Source organism: Tenrec ecaudatus, chromosome 15 (genome assembly GCF_050624435.1).
Source record: "Tenrec ecaudatus isolate mTenEca1 chromosome 15, mTenEca1.hap1, whole genome shotgun sequence".
In the NCBI taxonomy this organism is placed as follows: domain Eukaryota; kingdom Metazoa; phylum Chordata; class Mammalia; order Afrosoricida; family Tenrecidae; genus Tenrec; species Tenrec ecaudatus.
In genome coordinates this window covers 17735062-17752432 of record NC_134544.1, presented here as the reverse complement: position 1 = coordinate 17752432, position 17371 = coordinate 17735062, and the positions used below count along the sequence as shown (strand labels likewise).

Genomic DNA, 17371 nt, shown 5'->3' with positions numbered 1-17371 from the left:
CCACTGCTCTTTGGAGGTGATAGCAGAAGTAATGAGGTGGACAGGGAGTGGGAAGGGAAGGAGGAGATGGTTGCATCGCACAGGGCACTCTGATGCTCGCCCCCCTGGCCCCTCATGCCACCACCTGCAACAGATGCTCAGAAACTCAGGGGGTCGGGGTGTTGGGCGCTGCTGGGAACTCGAGAACACATTGGAAGCAGGCTGGCGACTAAAGTTGCGCTGCCACCGGTGTGGTTATAATTTTAGGAAGGGCCTCTGTCTCAGTTCTAAGGGCTTTCACGACGTGACGTGTTCCAAGACCATTATTCCCACCGGTTCCCACTCCCCACCGTCTTTACCCTCCTCCTAAATGAAGGCCGCCCTTAATACAGCGACAAACAGCAGGTGTAACCCAACTTCACGGCCCAGCAGGGGGCAGGCGTGATCCCCCAGTGCCTAACCAAGATAGACAACTCTCCTTAATAGGATTAGCACTCATTGTAGAGCTGTTTGCTCTTATTAATTTGGCTGGACTCACAGATGCACTGGGAGAGGGGCTCATTTCATTTTGAGGGAAAGAAGAAACATCTTGCGGTTTCTTTAAAACCCATGCCTTCTCCTCTGTAAAGAAGGGAGGCATTTAAGATCATCATATCAATGTCTGAAACAGGAGCATAATGGGGAGTCCTGCATGTTTTTCATGAAAATGTATTTTCACAACTACAAGCTTACGGTCCACAAATGATTTCTGTTGCTTTTTTTTTTCGTTGAATACTTTATTGTTTGGGTGTATCCGTATTTTTCCCCCCTCCTTCCATCTAATAACATCTACTCATCAGCAACGATGAGGTTAGCTACTCCAGTGAAGAGTTAGCGTCTTGGAAACTCACAGGGGCAGTTCCACCCTGGTGACTATGAGACAGAATCGACTTGAGGGTAGTGAGTTGAGTTTTGGTTTACTTATCAGAGAGAGAGAGAGAGAGAGAGAGAGACATTGCCATGTCAGGTACTGTGCTAGGCGAGGAGGGTACAGATGAAGGAGGAGCCCCTTTATTACAGGGTCCGCAGGCCAGCAGGGAGGGCTGACACACACACAAGAGGCTATTTATGGTGGGGAGAGCGGGTGAAGGAGCTCTGCTGGACACTGGTCACACTCTGGATGACCAGCGGAAAAGTTAGCTGTTCAAACCCCGCCCAGTGGCTGCATGGGAGAAAGGTCCAGAGAACCATTATTCCAACGATTGAAAGCAAACCCAAGCCAACAAGACAAAGCTGCTGCCGTGCAGCTGATTCCGACCCAGAGTGACCCACAGGACAGAGTGGAGCTGCCCCGTGGGGCGCTCAAGGCACCATCTCTCTGACAGTGGACCGCCACATCTCTCTTCCACGGAACAGCAAGTGGCTCTCAACTCACCACTCTCTCTGTTGGCCACATCTGCACCCACTGGGTCACCAGAGCTCCTGTCTAGGAAAGAGAGCCTGTGGGGACTGTTCTACTCCATCCCAGGGGTCACTAAGGTCAGAGCCCTGGGACTGCAGGTCACCCAGTCAGAACAAAATGATGTCACAGAGATGTACAAACGGTCTGGGGGCTCCGAGGAGACAGGGAGGCCAGGCAACACTCCAGAAGAGCAGCATCCTTCAGATCTTACAGAAGACGAAGGGGCGAGTGCACAGGTACTTCCCCCATCTCGTGAGGGGGGCAGCATCTATGGGGACAGAAGGGGAGGGAGGTGCATTTGCAACAGGGAGCTAGGGGTACATGCATCATGGGTGCAAGCCAAGGATTTTAGACTTGATCCTGAAGGGCAGTGATAAGCCTTTTTAACCATAGCCCAAAGAGGACCAGGATCAGATTGGTGTGTTACACCCTTCACTCTGCAGATTTGAGGGACTCCAAGCTGAAGACAGTAGAGTAGTGACAATAGAGGTGGAAAACGATAAAGCCCTGCCTGCCCATGGAGGAGTCAAGAGTTATCTACAAAACAATAACAACAAACGCCCACAGAGTCTATTCTGAGTCATGGTGACCACAGGTGAGTCTGAGCCCAGCAGTGCTCCACAGGCTTCTCAGTGGTGATTTCCCATGGGATGGCCTGGCCTTTCTTCGACGGCATTCTGGATGGATTCGAACTTCCAACTCTTAGCGGCTGAGCTCAACAACCTTTTGCACCACCCAGAAATGACCGAGGGGATATTAGGGTGACTTGGCGACTTGCTATGAGGTGGTAAGCCAGGTGGAGTTCACGTTGGAGGGGCAAAGGCTTCCAGGGACCTCTAGAGAGTCCGTGGTGGAGGTCAGCTTGCTAGATGGTGAGGTGACCAAGTAAGAGTAGATGCTGCGGTGGAATTTAGGGGAAATAAGGGACTGGAGGGGTTGCTGTGAGAGTCATCCACCTAGCTGAAACTGACAGCCAGACATCCACTGGAAAAGATGGGGAGAAAAGCCCCAGATTTGGGAGGCAGGCCAGGATCACCCAGGAAGATGACAGAGAAGAAAGAAGCTGTTGGGGAGAGTGAGGACCAGAGCTGCGATACCAGAGACGCTTGCTCACCACAAGGAGGATGCCACCAACGGCAAGAAGTCCCCAAAGACAAGACCCAAACTTCAACTGGGTTTGGACAAATTATGGAGCTTCTTCAGGAGGAAGGATGCGGCAGAGCAGGGGATTGGGGCGCTTAAGAGACAATACCTAGAAACGGTGGTTACTCTGGAAGGCCTGTTGGTTTGTCTGTTTGGAGTTGGAAGAGGGGATTAGACCTCCTAAAGATGGGGCCAGTAGAGAGGGAGGCAGTGAGGGCCCAGGTGAGGGGTAGCAGGTGGACTGTCGTGCACTCCGGAAGTGAGCATGACTATGGGTTACTCCATTTGGAGTCCTCTGGTTGGTGGTGCAGGAGCCCTGGTGGCTTAGTGGTTAGGATGTGTGGAGCTGAGAGCCACAAGGTCAGCAGTTTAAAACAGTTTAAAACAGCACACAGTAACAACAAACTGAGGGTCTGTGTCCCCAAAGGACCCAACCTTGACAACCCCATGGAGGGCAGTCCACTCTGCGACACGGGTCGCCAGGAGTCTGGATGGGCCGGTTTGGCTTGGTTCTGAACTACCCCGAGTCTGACAACTAGGGAAAACCAATACAGGCTGGACATAGACAAACCAACCAAACTCACTGCCCTTGAGTCAATTCTAGCATAATGAGTTACGCCCTAGGCTGCTAACCACAAAGTCAGCAGTTCAAAACCACCAGCTGCTCCGAGGGCGACAGATGCAGCTTTCTACTCCTGTAAGGCATTAGAGTCTCGGAAACACACAGCTGGTTCTACGCTCTCCTCTAGGGTTGCTATGTGTGATGATGGACATGTATCTAGGGACACTGCTTTACAGGATTGGCCACATCTGCCTACTCTTTCATTGGCATGGTTAGGTTCCAGAGACCAAGTTATTACATGAAAATGGAGGATGGCCATGGTAGGTCATCAAATGGAGGATGACTACATCATCATGTACTTGCCAAATGACACCATAACGTAACTGCCAAGTCACTGAGAACCCCAGCCCAGGCAAGGTAATGCATAGCCGTAACTACCAGAACTTGTGTTACTCTTGCCTCTTGTAGCTAATGCACAGAAAAGTCAGGTGAAAACCCCAAACCAAGCTCGCTGCCATCGAGTCCACCAGACAGGGCAAAACCGTGCCTGTGAGTTTAACTCAGAATGCCACTCTTTGTGGGAGCAGAAGGCCTCATCTTGGTCCCGAGGAATGGCGGGTGGTTTCCAGTGATGGATCTGGCAGTGAGCAGCCCCACGTGTTTACCATGAGGCCACCAGACAGTCGATGTCTTCCTGTTGTGATAAATGCAAATGGTCGGATAACGGGGTTGTCCCCGAGGGAGGAGTTGGTGCAGCCTTCGGGAAGCTAACACACGAACAACGATGACCCGGGCCCTCGTTCCTGTCTGCTGTCCAGCAGGTCGCGGGAGTCCGAACCGCTCTCATCAGCAAACAGCAAACCACAAAGATGTCCACTTCAGATGACGACTGGAGTTTGCCTAGCACACTTGTTGATGACTTATCTGATTACTGCAGTTAGAGACGACCATCAAAGAGCAGCAGTCAGACAGACGCCGCTGTCACGAACAATGAACACATTTGAGCCGGGGGCCCTTTGTCTGGTTGCCCAGAGGGCCAGGCCAACAGCGTTCCTCTTTCCAGAAGCCAGTTCGCCTCTTGCAATCATCCACGGAGGAAAACTCCCTTTCACAGCGAACACGGCACTGTCAGTCCTGAGCAGAAGCAGCTCCGGCCCCAGCAAGCGCCGGCTCACCCTGATTAGACCTGACAGCTCCCAGGAAGGCGTTTCCTTCAACTCTGCTCTCAGAGGGCCTGGAGAGGGCACAGAGCCCGGCCTGGTTCCTGCTGCCGTGTCCCTGCTGCGAGGGTGACCCCAAAGAATTGTGAAGGGGGTGCCCTGGGGGTCGTGCTCATTAGCCGGAAGGCACGTCGAATGCATCCAATGCCCCGTGGACTGCGAATGCTATTCCTGACGCTGCTTCCCAGAGTGGGCTTGATCACATGACTCGGGGCCACTACTCTGCCATACGCCTGGAGGCGGGGACGTTTGTGATTCAGAGGCCAACGGGCCCTGGAGCCCCTTGATTTCTGCCCACTGACATTTCTTTGTTAGCAGGTCTTTTAGACTCTAAATTCTACCATGACTGATGGGGACATGGAACTCAGAGGGGCCTTAGGGAGGATGGGGGGAGTCTGTGGGTGCTGCCAACAGTTAATGTGCTGGGCTGCTAACCAAAAGGCTGGCAGTTTGAGTTTGCCCAGTTTGAGTGGTCACGGAAGAAAGGCCTGGCTATAGCACATCCACTTCTGGGCTGTAGGCCGTGGGAAACCCTGTGGAGCCGGGGTCCATGTGGATACTCGCAGGTCTCCACGGTTGGCTCGTTGGTGAGGGTGGAGGGAATTCTCACAGTAGCTTTATGATGATGCACTCAGTGTCTACTTGGGATGTGTGCTTCTCTGTCATTAGAAAAGACATAATGAAATTTGACTTTATTTCAGGGCTTAGGACCACAGTCTTGTGGTCTGGCTGGTCAATTGACACAATACATCGTTCACAAAGACGATGTGTTCTACATCGTAAGTTGGTGGGTAGATTTGGGTGAGTGGCTAGCTAAAATTCGACACTGAAGCCTACACATGTGGCACAAACGAGAGAGAAAGAAACCAAAGACTCAGAGAAGAAATGAGTCTACAGGACTTGTATCTGAAACGTGAACTCACCTCCCTGGAGGCCAGAAGAACCCGATGCTGCCCAGCCGCCACTACTGACCAGTGGCTGTCCTGGATAGGACGGGAGAAACATGCAGAATGAAACTCAAGATTCCTAAAGGCGAGGCCAGACTTACTGGACCAGGTCAGACCAGAGACTCCTTGGAGACAGCTCTCGCCCGGGCACCGCCTTTAAATTCAGAATTCCACGTGCTAACGGAGGCTGCCTTGCAGCCCCGTGACAGAGCAGCTCCTAAGTGAAATTGCATCTCCTGTGAGTGCGCTGCTCTGCTAACTAACCATCCGAATGAAGCCAGGTGGTCAGCACTGCCCCGGGCCCTGAGATGGCAAAGTTAGGGGGGAACAGGGGAGCTAGATTTACGGAGACAGAACAACTAGAATGGAAATAAGGAGCGTGTCAATGCTTTGGGGAAAAGGCAACCAATGCATGGAGCAAAATGCACCGAAACTGCTGCAGGAGGACTGAATTTGCTGGGTCCACTTGCAGCCCAAAACACAATAAAATTAATTTTTTTAGTAGAAAGAGTTTTAAGAAAAACCAAGACCACTCTTGGATGTTGAGGCATCTAGGTCATGTGGTGGTCCGGGAACCCAGCATTCTGGCAAAGGCGCTCTGGGGAGAGGACTTCTTTGAAGAGGAAGAGATGGGGGCACGCCCCTTGGATGGTCTCAGCGCTGTGCCCTGGTAGGGGCTCTGCGGTTCCCTTCCTGACCACAGGTCCTCAAGGAACAGGCCCCCATGAGTACCTCCCTGGGTGGCTGGTGGGGGTCCCTGTGGGGGACAGAAAAGCTGAAGTGTCTTCCTAGGCCAGAGGTGCTGTGGAATAAAGACCTGGCAAGTACTTCAACAACAATCCTCCCTTGGAAGCAGCTGGCTTGGCAGACTGCCTAGGAGGTGCGCATCGGGGCCTGCTTCCCATCTGTTCCCTCCACTTCGTCCACACAGGCCTGGCAGTCTCCTTCTATGGTCTCCTTGTTCCCTTCTGGAACTTTCTGATGGCTTCTCCAAGCCACCACTCTCTCCGGGTTCCTCTGCAGACTCCCAGAGAGCGCCAGGCCCAGCTCACCTTAGAATACAGACCCTGCACTCACGGGCTGGGCTGAGCATGATGACCTTCACCTCCTCTGTCCCGGACTCGGACTCGTCTCTCAAGACAGAACACTCCTCGCTCACAAGCGCCACCATTTCTAAACCCACCTGGTGAGGTGAGCGGACCCTGCCCCTTCTGACCCAACTCCTTGCTGGCCGTGCCCACCACCGGCCCATTCACCTGGCTATGGCCTCCTGCAACTCCTGGAAAGCCGTTTCCAGTACCCGCCCTTCCAGGCTGGCTAGAGCTGGGTCACTTCAGAAGAAAATACACACCCTGGCCTTCATAAGGGGATGGTCAGGGAGGGGGAAGGGTGAGAAAGGAGGAACCCATCACAAGATTGGATATATAGTCACCACCCCACCCCCACCAAGGGGAGGAGTCACAGAAATGTGAATGAAGGGAGATACAAAATAACAATAACAACATATAATTGGTCAAGGATACACGAGGGTGGGAGGGCAGGAGGAAGGGAAAAAAGAGGAATTTATACCAAGGGTTCACGTAGAGAATGCTTTGGAAATGAAGGTGGCAATGTTAGATCTCTCTGGGGATACAGTTGCACCTCGGTCCTTGGCTCCGCGTGAGAAAGAGTTCACGCCGAAGCCTGGCTCGTGATCCAAGTGAGTTTAATGAGAGTTAGAAGTTGTTCCAGGTTTTACGCGGCATCCACAGGATTCCTCCCGACCATGCAGCCTGGCAGAGACTGCTCGGTGTCACGCAAAGAGCTCTTTCCCTGCCACTCTCTGTTAGATCTCACCCAAGTTCTCTTCCAAGTCCCTCCTCCCGGACGCTAGGCTCCTGCCTTTTCAAGGATCCCACCACGGGGAGGTGTGGTGGACGACCACAGATCGACCCCATTGGCTGAATTGCATTCACCTGGCCCAGGTGGGCCGATTCAGGATTAGCGCACCCCCCATGCCCACCTGCAGCAAAACCTGGGCCTCTGAGCATGTGCAGTGCGCCGCCCTTTGTTCTCGTGCTTGGCTTTCTGGGCATGCGTCAATGGACATCCTATCCCTGCCCTATCTGCCAACAGCAACATATGTACAAATACGCTTGATACAATTGATGTACAGAATGTCATAAGAGCTGTAAGAGCCCCAAATAAAATAATTTAAACACAAAACGGTATCCCAGATTGGCGCTCAGGGTTAAGGGTGAAACTCTCCATTACCTACCCAAATAATTATGGTTTGAACTCACCTACCAGAGCCCGCCACAGCCTTGAAAACCACGAAACAGCGTTGCTCTGCACAGAGTGGGTCGCCGGGAGTCACAGGACATTACAGGGCAATTAACAGCAACCATAGTGTTTTCCACGGGATGTTTTAAAAAGATCGGCTCCATACATTTCTGCCCATGCCTCTGCCCATGGTACCGCCCACAGCCGGGAGGAATGCTTTCTGCTCGCGCACGTGGGTGCGGTTCCTGCAGAGGACAGCAGGCGGCGCTGGGGAGCCGCTGGGCGTCTTCCAGGAGACTTGCTGCTCTCTGGAAAAAACGCGTTTCCAGGGCCTCCTTCCAGCCCCAGAGCACCCAGGGTCCTGGCTGTGGAAGAGGGGGGTGACCATGGATGTGGGGGCATGAGAGGCGGCAGGGTGTGTGTGTGTCTCCAGACTCGAGTAACATGGGATAGGCACGGGAAAGTGAGGAGGGTCCCAGGATGGAACTGTTTTCCTGCACTATGTGGTGCCTTTCCTCTGGGAAGTTGGACACTGGGGAACCAAGGTCACCACTCACCCCCTGGCATTTGTAGTGTCTGATTTCCATCAGTGTCAGAGGGTCACCCAATCAGCAAGGTAAGCCAGGGCTGTCTTGCGCTGACTTGCTCATGCACAATGAACTATTTTACATTCAGCCACGACATGCAAGGTTCTGCTTCCCCGCCGCACCCACAGAATCAAAGCCCCCATTCAAATGTACAGCGGGCTAGTCCTAGTGCAGATTAGGTGTTGGGACCCAAGCTCTCACCGAATTCTGTGGCTCAGTAGAGGTGGGCCGTTGCAAAGTGATAACCCACCACTTTCCTGCAGTTTCCTGGTGTGTAAAATGAGGCGGTAGATGGCTGTGAGTTTCCAAGACTGTGAACTTTATTTATGAGAGTAGAAAGCCTCATCTTTCTCTCACAGTGCTGCTGGGGTTTCCAACTGTTGACCTTGCAGTTAGGAGCCCCAGTTTACCCTGGCCATCCAGTCCATTCTGACTCATGGGGATCCCAGGCATGCAGACTAGTGGTTACACATTGGGCTGCTAACCACAAGGTCAGCAGTTCAAAACCATCAGCTGCTCTGTGGGAGAAAAAAGAGGTTTTCTACTCTCGTAAAGAGTTACCGTCTCAGAAAGCCACAGGGGAGTTCTACCCTGTCGTTTATCGTTGCTGTGAGTCAGCGTCCCTTGATGGCAGTGAGCTTTTGTTTGAGATATAAATAGACAGGTAGATAGATAGGTAGATTTTACATAAACCTGTCATCTACAGGTATTAACCCCGGTTTGTGGAAAGGATGTGGAGGTTCACAGAGATAAAGGCTGTATGAACTCCCAGTTCAGGGCCCCAATCCCCAGGTGAAGTGCTCTAGATGAGGAAGGAAGGGTGCGTGCTCATGCACGGGCACGTGGAAGATGAATAGGGACGGGTGCGTGCTCGTGCACGGGCATGCGGTGTACGTTCACGAAGGCAGCCCTTGGCGGACGGTCCTCTACCTCGGCCACTCCTATCAGCCTAGCCCGTGCGGCGGGTCGTACCTTTGGAAGCCTGTATTTCTCGCGGAGATGGACTCGCAGACACGCCCTCTCGGCCTTTTTTTGGGTGAAGGCGGCGTCCCTTTCCATCCTGGAGGTTGAAGGAGAGAATTACGTTCAGGAGGACTCAAAAAACGGCCCTCGCCCATGAGCAGGACTCGGGGCCACTCTTCCCAACCCCAGAGCAGACAGACAGGGCGGGACCCTAATGACCCAGGTTGCCATGGCCACCAGTCCAATCTGACTCATGGGGATACCGTGTATGCCGGCTAGAACTGCGTCATATGGGGCTGGGAGGCTCTAGTTTTTACACAAGCAGCTCCTCAGGCCTTTCTTCCACATGCCACTCACTGGTAGGTGGGTGGGTGGGTGGGTTAGCAGATGGTGTCACGTCTCAGGGAACATCCAGGAGCACCCTCTCCTCGTTGTGGGGACAACTCCAAATTGAAAAACAAAGGTTTCATTCCCTTGGCTGAAAATAAAGAAGAGGGCCCCCTGCTCTCTGTGCTTGCAGAATTGGCTTGCGGGCAAATTCTTTCTCTGTCTCTTTAGAAAGTACAGTTCCCAATTAGTCCAATGGGCTTGTAAACATCCATCTCCATGACTCTGAGATCAGAGGAACTAGATGGTGCCCAGCGTCCACCACCAACAGCTCTGGGGATCACATTAGAAGGTCCTGGATGGAGGGGAAGAAACATGTGGAATGAAACTCAACATCAGCAAAGAGACCGGGCTCACTGGTCAGCTAGAGACTGGGGGAACCCCCAAGACTCAGTCATCCTGCAGGTTTAGAACCATCAACCATTGGAGATCAAAAGGGCAGCATTGACCCAGGGACCGAGTTCAGAGCGAGAGGATAGGAGGAGGAATGGACACAGCAGACACAGGGCGGATGCAGGATGCTCGACAGACATTACATTGAGGGGATTTGCAGTGGAGGAGCTGAATCAGAATGAGTCTGAATTGCTGAAATTAAACCGATGCTCTGCTCTGTAAACCTCCACCTAATTTGCATTAAAAAGTAAAAAGGTGTGTTTCCCCAAGGAGCTGGGAGACTTCCTTCCCTTTTCACATCAGGTCATCAGGAAGAATATCCTCCCTCCAGTTCCCTGGGGTGCCGTCAAGTAACCCCCCCCCCAAGATACTGAAACCGTGAGTGCCGTGGCTGCTGTACCCCAGGAGCTGGATAAAGGCTCACGTTTCTTCCTGTCCTTGCTTGTGCTGTCATATTCCAGCTTAACGCCTATTCCCAAAGAAAGCCGTCCTTTCTCTTCTATTTTTCTGTGAGGAGGTTTCCTGGGCCGAGGGGAGACTTTGACTTTCACACCTTCTCCCCCACACCTCCCAGCTAAGCATACCTGCGTGGGGTCTGCCCTCTGGGTGCACCCATTGGCCCATGCTGGGTAAATACAATCTCTTCTCTGAGAAAGACAGAGACTCCTAGCTTAGTGTGGCCAGAACTGAAGGAGGAGGGGGCGGGGCTGCTGTCTCCTGCCTGCCCTGCAGGTTTGAGTGGGAGAAAGGAAGAGGGAGGGAGGGAGAGAGGGAGGGAGGGAGGGGGCCGGGAGAAGAGGCAGTGAGGAGGCCTTGAGCTGGAGTGATATAAAGTGCGTGCATTGTCCCTACCGCCTCTGCTTGCCTAGGTGGGGTGCACCTAGGAGGCCCTTGGGGGTTCCTGCCCTTGGGCTTCATAATGTATCTTGCCTCCTTAACATAAACCCCATTTCCATTGGACTGAGTTGGTTTCTGAGTTCCGTGGTGACCTAAATGGTTTGTGATGGACTCAAGCTCCCAACCCAAACCAAACTCCGGCCGTGCTGACTCCTAGAGACCCCTGTGGCTTCCCAAGCCTGTAGCTGTTGGCGGGAGTAGAAAGCAGTCTTTCTCCCTGGGAGCTGCTGGTGGTTCCAAACTACCCACCATGCAGATCACAGCCCAAAGCCTAACCACTGCACCACCAGAGCTCCTGGGCCAACTCCACAGAAGCCAATAAATACCGTGATGTCCGAAATCTACTTTAAAATGGTGATCGACGCAGCTAGCTGTCAACCATCTACCTGTCTACCTGCCTGTGAGCAAATATGGCAAAACGTTGGCCATCAAATTTACATTGTATTGGAAAAAAGAAATTAATTAATAAAAAATCAGCATCCTGTGCACATAGAGGGATTCATTGTACTGTTGCACTTTTCTGAATGTTTATAAAATCTTCCATCATAAAACATCCCGCAGAGAGACAGGGTCTTCTGACCTTATTGCTGTGTTACCTGTTTGGACTTTGTTCACACAAACAAAATAAACAGGTTTTATGTTGTGTTATTTTTCCCGTCCTCTTCCCCTGAACTAAACGGTCTGGGTTTTCCCAAAGTTACTGCTTACAGCAACACCAACAACCGTATTTTCACCTCAAAAAAATGCAACCAATCTTCGTGCTGCCCAGCCCCCACACGGTCCAGTTACAATTTTCCCATCACTCTCAGCAAAAGCTCACAGTCCCATCCTCCCTGATAGGTCCTTTAAGACCCCTTTCCAGGTATGAAACCTGGATGCTTAGGTTTTCCCACCCAGGAGGGCGGGTTGCAGAAGGCTGAAGATCGTTAGACACATGACTTTTCGCTTGGACAATTCAAATGCTATTGAGGGAACTGTATGCACAGGCAGGGAAGGGGTTAACCCTTCGGTGACATAGTCACATCGTGCCACCAATATCTTCAGCCTCTTGGGCTCTTTGGGATTCCCCAGAGGCTGCCTCCTGGTGGGACCTAAATGCCAATGGGCCTCACCCCACCAATCCTACCACCACAGCCACCTGGGACAGATGCCACACAATGGCAGCAAAATCCCTGTTGCCTCGGGAAAACGTTTTCGCCCTTGAATTCAGCATCTGTCCCTTCCTGGAAGGCCAAAAGCCAGAGTGGGAAGTAATCTGGTCACGAAAGGGTTATGGCACTGCATTAAGAAGCGGGGAGCGACACACTGTTTATTCCACCTTTCCATTCCTTCCCAGACAGGTGGCTGTGGGCGCTCTTGCAGGCAGGGAGCTTCCTCGGGGTGAGAGGCACACAGCACCGGGAAGGGCGGCTGCATGAGGAAGACACGGCTGGCAGACGCCATCACCCAGGAGATGCCCTCTGCTCTTCAAGGGAAAAGAGGCAGCTGGTACTCACTTCTCCTCGATCATCTGCTTCTGGAATTCCTCATACTCCTCCCTCGTCATGCCTTGGGCTGCCGCAGGGTCGGAAGGACTGCCTTCTTCACTCTTCTCCTCAGACCGGCCCCCCAATCCTAAATTCTTTATCTGGCTGCTTATCATACTTTTCACAAAGAAAGCCATGGCTTCCTCTCCACAAAGACAGCAGTAGGAAGAATAATGAGAACCCCCCAGACGAAGGCTGAGAACTCAAGCCAAACAGTAGATGCCCTCAGTTACCGTAGGCCATCCCGGGCGGAGGCCTTGCCTCAGTCAGCCTCGTGTGTTCAAGGGCGGGCGCCCGGCAGGGCTGAGGGCAGAGGGCTTGTCGGTGCACGGCCAGTCGTAAGCTGGATTAAGATGCTGAAGCCCTGAGCCCACGGGGCAGATGGTTCCGATTACTCAAGCATACTGTCAGGCCCGGCCGCCTGCTCACGGAATTAATACACTGAGCTAATTTCAGAGGGTGGGGGTGGGAAGCCCTTCCTTTATCTGTGACCCCCTCTTCCATCCATTTTCTGATTTGTAATTAGAAGCCCAGCAGGGTTTCTCCAGAAGTCTGGTTTCAATTAAAGTCATCGGAGCTGACTGGTTCTGATAGCCGTCGTGAAATTCCCTGATTCCAGCTCTCTCCAGAGGCCAGTGAGCATCAAAACCCAGAACCCCTCATGAAGCAAAAATAACAATAATCCTTTTGATCCATCATTTTATCTCCTCGGGCACTGAGTACCGTGCAAGGATTTGTTCACTGTTTTGCCTGTGTTTTGGGGGTGGGGTGGGGGGCTTTAAAGGCTACTGTGTCCTTTACATAAGCACATTTCAGAGCCAAGTCTGAATAAAGGACAAAGCAGCAGATCTTTGGTTATATCTGAAAGGTTAGTTCAGCCTTCTCTCAGAAAATATGACATGCTGGCCACTTCTGATGCTCTGGCCAGTCGGTTAGAACACACAAAACTCACTGCCATTGAGTCAGAGTGACCCTACAGGACAGGGTAGGACTGCCCTGTGAGTTTCCGAGACTGTAACACTTTACGGGAGTAGGAAGCCTCATCTTTCGCCCAATGAGCAGCTGGTGGCATTGAACTGCTGACCTTGCAGAATGCAGTCAAGTGAGGATCCACTACACCACCGGGGCTCCTAGATAAGGAGACACCCACCAGCATGTGAGTGTCAACCTACAGCAGTTAACAACTAGTAATCCTGTAGGATGAGATCCCTCTCAGGGGGGTGTCCTGCTTCCAAGGTGAGTAGATGCTGTGGGAAAGACTGCTTGCTTTTTGTTGAATTTGGATTTTCTCTGGCTTATCAACCCTCCCAAGTTTTCTAGCTGGAGCCAGGGGCTTGCTGTACTGCCTGCTGGTCCTGGGACTTGTCCGCAGCCTGCTGACTCTGTACTCATTTGCCTCTGCAGCCAGAAGGCTCACGTGATTGTTCAGTCTTGAGTTCATCAGTCCTTGTGTGATATCCACGGAACTGTTTGAGCCATTTCCTCGATATCAATCTCGATGTCTATCTATGTATTTGTGTGTGTGTGTGTGTGTGTGTAAAGTTTCACTGCTTTTGTTACTCTAGAGCAGCGGCTCTCAACCTGTGGGTCGAAACCCTTTTGGGGGGGTCAAACGACCCTTTCCCAGGGGTCGCCTAATACATCCTGCATATTAGATATTTACATGATGATTCATAACAGTAGCAAACTGACAGTGATGAAGTAGCAACGAAAATAATTTTATGGTTGGGGATCACCACAACACGAGGAACTGTCTTAAAGGTTTGCAGCATGAGGAAGGTTGAGAACCGCTGCTCTAGAGAATCCAGCCTAGGACTGGTTCTAGAAAAACAAATTGTAAGGCTGTCTTCTAAATTGCTTCTCAAGTTATGTGCAAAATATTACACCAACAAATCAAGTATTAGTGGGGAGGAGGCATTTCAGGTGATCAGATGCTTGATACTTTTCTGCACCTTTCTTCAGATAAGGAGTGTAGTGAAGCTGGTCGGTCAGTCTTACTTAAAATAGAGTGGTAAAGGAGAAAGATGAGCTCAGGGCCTCAGTCTCACCTCAAGTATTAATTACCCTATAGACTGGCTTCAGGAAATCTCCATCGTTCCTGTAGGCAGCAGTAGCAGTGCAGGTACATGAATTTAGGACAGAAAGGGCTTCAGGGGAGAGTGACTGTGCCCAGCAGGAGCAGCGCGATCTGCTATGCACGGTGGAACATGACAGAAATAGTGCTGGTCGTTGCTTGACTGACAGGACAAACTGGCAGAATCCAAGAGAACTGTTAACAATGTCCAACCCAGGGGGATGCGGCCACCCGAAGCAGCAAGGCATGACGTGAACCAAAGGTGTGCAGAGAAAAGAGAGAGCAAAGACTGTGTGGTGGCCGACCAGGCAGATGTGGGGACTTAGTGTGTGTCCGGGAGGACCCAGGGGGCTCCCCACTAACAACTCCTGTGAAGGGAGAGGAAGAGCCAGCAGGCCTCCGTGCACTAGGTGCCAGTCTAGCTCCCCCAGTTCCCAGAGCCATGCAACAGTGAGCATTCACAGAGCCCCATGCATTCACAGAGCCCCATGCATTCACAGAGCCCCATGCATTCACAGAGCCCCATGCATTCAGAGCCCCATGCATTCACAGAGGCCCATGCATCCGGAGCCCCATGCATTCACAGAGCCCCATGCATTCACAGAGCCCCATGCATTCACAGAGCCCCATGCATTCACAGAGCCCCATGCATTCACAGAGCCCCATACATTGAGCCCCATGCATTCACAGAGCCCCCATGCACTCACAGAGCCCCATACATTCACAGAGCCCCATGCATTCACAGGGCCCCATGCATTCACAGAGCCCCATGCATTCACAGAGCCCCCATGCACTCACAGAGCCCCATACATTGACAGAGCCCCATGCATTCACAGAGCCCCATGCATTCAGAGCCCCATGCATTCACAGAGCCCCATGCATTCAGAGCCCCATGCATTCACAGAGCCCCATGCATTCACAGAGCCCCATGCATTCACAGAGCCCCCATGCACTCACAGAGCCCCATACATTGACAGAGCCCCATGCATTCACAGAGCCCCATGCATTCAGAGAGCCCCATGCATTCACAGAGCCCCATGCATTCAGATCCCCATACATTGAGCCCCATGCATTCACAGAGCCCCATGAATTCACAGAGCCCCCATGCACTCACAGAGCCCCATACATTGACAGAGCCCCATGCATTCAGAGCCCCATGCATTCAGAGCCCCATGCATTCACAGAGCCTCATGCACTCACAGAGCCCCATGCATTCACAGAGCCCCATGCATTCACAGAGCCCCATGCATTCACAGAGTCCCATGCATTCACAGAGCCCCATCCATTCACAGAGCCCCATGCATTCAGAGCCCCATCCATTGAGCCCCATGCATTCACAGAGCCCCATCCATTCACAGAGCCCCATGCATTCAGAGCCCCATGCATTCACAGAGCCCCATGCATTCACAGAGCCCCATGCATTCAGAGCCCCATGCATTCACAGAGCCCCCATGCACTCACAGAGCCCCATACATTCACAGAGTCCCATGCATTCACAGAGTCCCATGCATTCACAGAGTCCCATGCATTCACAGAGCCCCCATGCACTCACAGAGCCCCATACATTGACAGAGCCCCATGCATTCACAGAGCCCCATGCATTCACAGAGCCCCATGCATTCACAGAGCCCCATGCATTCACAGAGCCCCATGCATTCACAGAGTCCCATGCATTCACAGAGCCCCCATGCACTCACAGAGCCCCATACATTGACAGAGCCCCATGCATTCACAGAGCCCCATGCATTCACAGAGCCCCATGCATTCACAGAGCCCCATGCATTCACAGAGCCCCATGCATTCACAGAGCCCCATGCATTCACCACAGCATGTGCCCAGTGTGTGTGTCTTGGACCCTTCAGACTCTGTTCTCGGAGCTCCGGGTGGTGATGTCAAATCATCACCCCATTTAACAGATTTAAAAATGGAGCTATGGATTCATCCTCCCCCGTCCTGCCTTCCGGACACTATGACCTGGAGATAGTATGTCCGTGTTGGTGGCTCAAATGGTAGTTCCACTTGCCTCACTCCCCTCCCCCATACCTTTTCTTGTGTTCCCTCCTGTAGGGAATGGTGCTACCCTCCGTCCAATCCCCTGAACCAGAATCAGCATTGTCTGACCTTCTTCCTTCTCATTCTCCTGGGTGCTATTAGTTCTATTTCTAGAACCTTTTCACACGTTTCTACACTCTATTTCCACGTTCTCCGCCTTCCTCCAGTCTGTTCTCCAGGCAGTAAGGGGAGACCCCATCCATTCTGCACTCAGACATCCCCCTTCCACTAACACGTTCACAGCCTCCCATCGCCCTCTGCATGCAGCCCAAGTTGACAGTAGCTTATTAGGAAACTTTGTGTAGCTCACCGAGAAAACCACATGGAGGCTGCCTCTGACCTCTTAGGCGACAAAAGGGCGGAGACTCCATCTCCACACCAGCCCAGAGCCCGATTGCTGCGAAGCAGGCGTCAAACCTCTGCTGTGTTCTTTACCCCATTCCGACACCCACTGTCCTCCCCACTGGACTGCTTTTCTCTGCTGGGGCCAAGAATGTGTTTCAGTGGCCACAGAGAACCCACAGAGGACACTCACAATCACAGGGCAATTAACAGGCCAGGATTAGAAACCATTAAGGATACAGTCTCTGGCCAACAGCAGCATCTCTCTCTCTCTCTCTCTCTGGTCCTTAGCCTCTCAGCCGCGTGGGTCCCTGGCCTCTGAGCTCCACAGGCCAGGGAGCCTGCCTGCTGCCCCACCTCAGTCTCAGGGTCTTGGTGCTGCTTCTCTGCTCTGGCTCACGATCTCTTTGCTCCAGCTTCTGCTGCCTCCACCACTGCAGGCAAGGGCTTCGAACGTGCCCCACTGGCGGCTCTTCTTCCTGCATGGTTCCGGAAATTCTCTCCTGACTCAGACAGGAATGGCAACCAAAGGGACCGATCCCCTCTCCGTGTTTCACACACCCTATCTGCACGGTCTCACCCAATCACCTGGTGGG

The 17371-nt window shown here is 52.4% G+C and overlaps 1 protein-coding gene across 1 annotated transcript in view; it reads right to left on the bottom strand.

Moving 5' to 3' along the window:
• Positions 1-14789, bottom strand: part of CPLX4 (complexin 4) — a 34431-nt gene extending 19642 nt beyond the window's left edge. The window contains exons 1-2 of the mRNA XM_075532709.1: positions 12278-14789; positions 9114-9201 (exon numbers count right to left, since the gene is read on the bottom strand). Of these exons, the coding sequence (XP_075388824.1) occupies positions 9114-9201; positions 12278-12444 (255 nt within the window). The 5' untranslated portion in view covers positions 12445-14789. The remainder of the gene's footprint in view (positions 1-9113; positions 9202-12277) is intronic.
• Positions 14790-17371: the final 2582 nt, after the last annotated feature.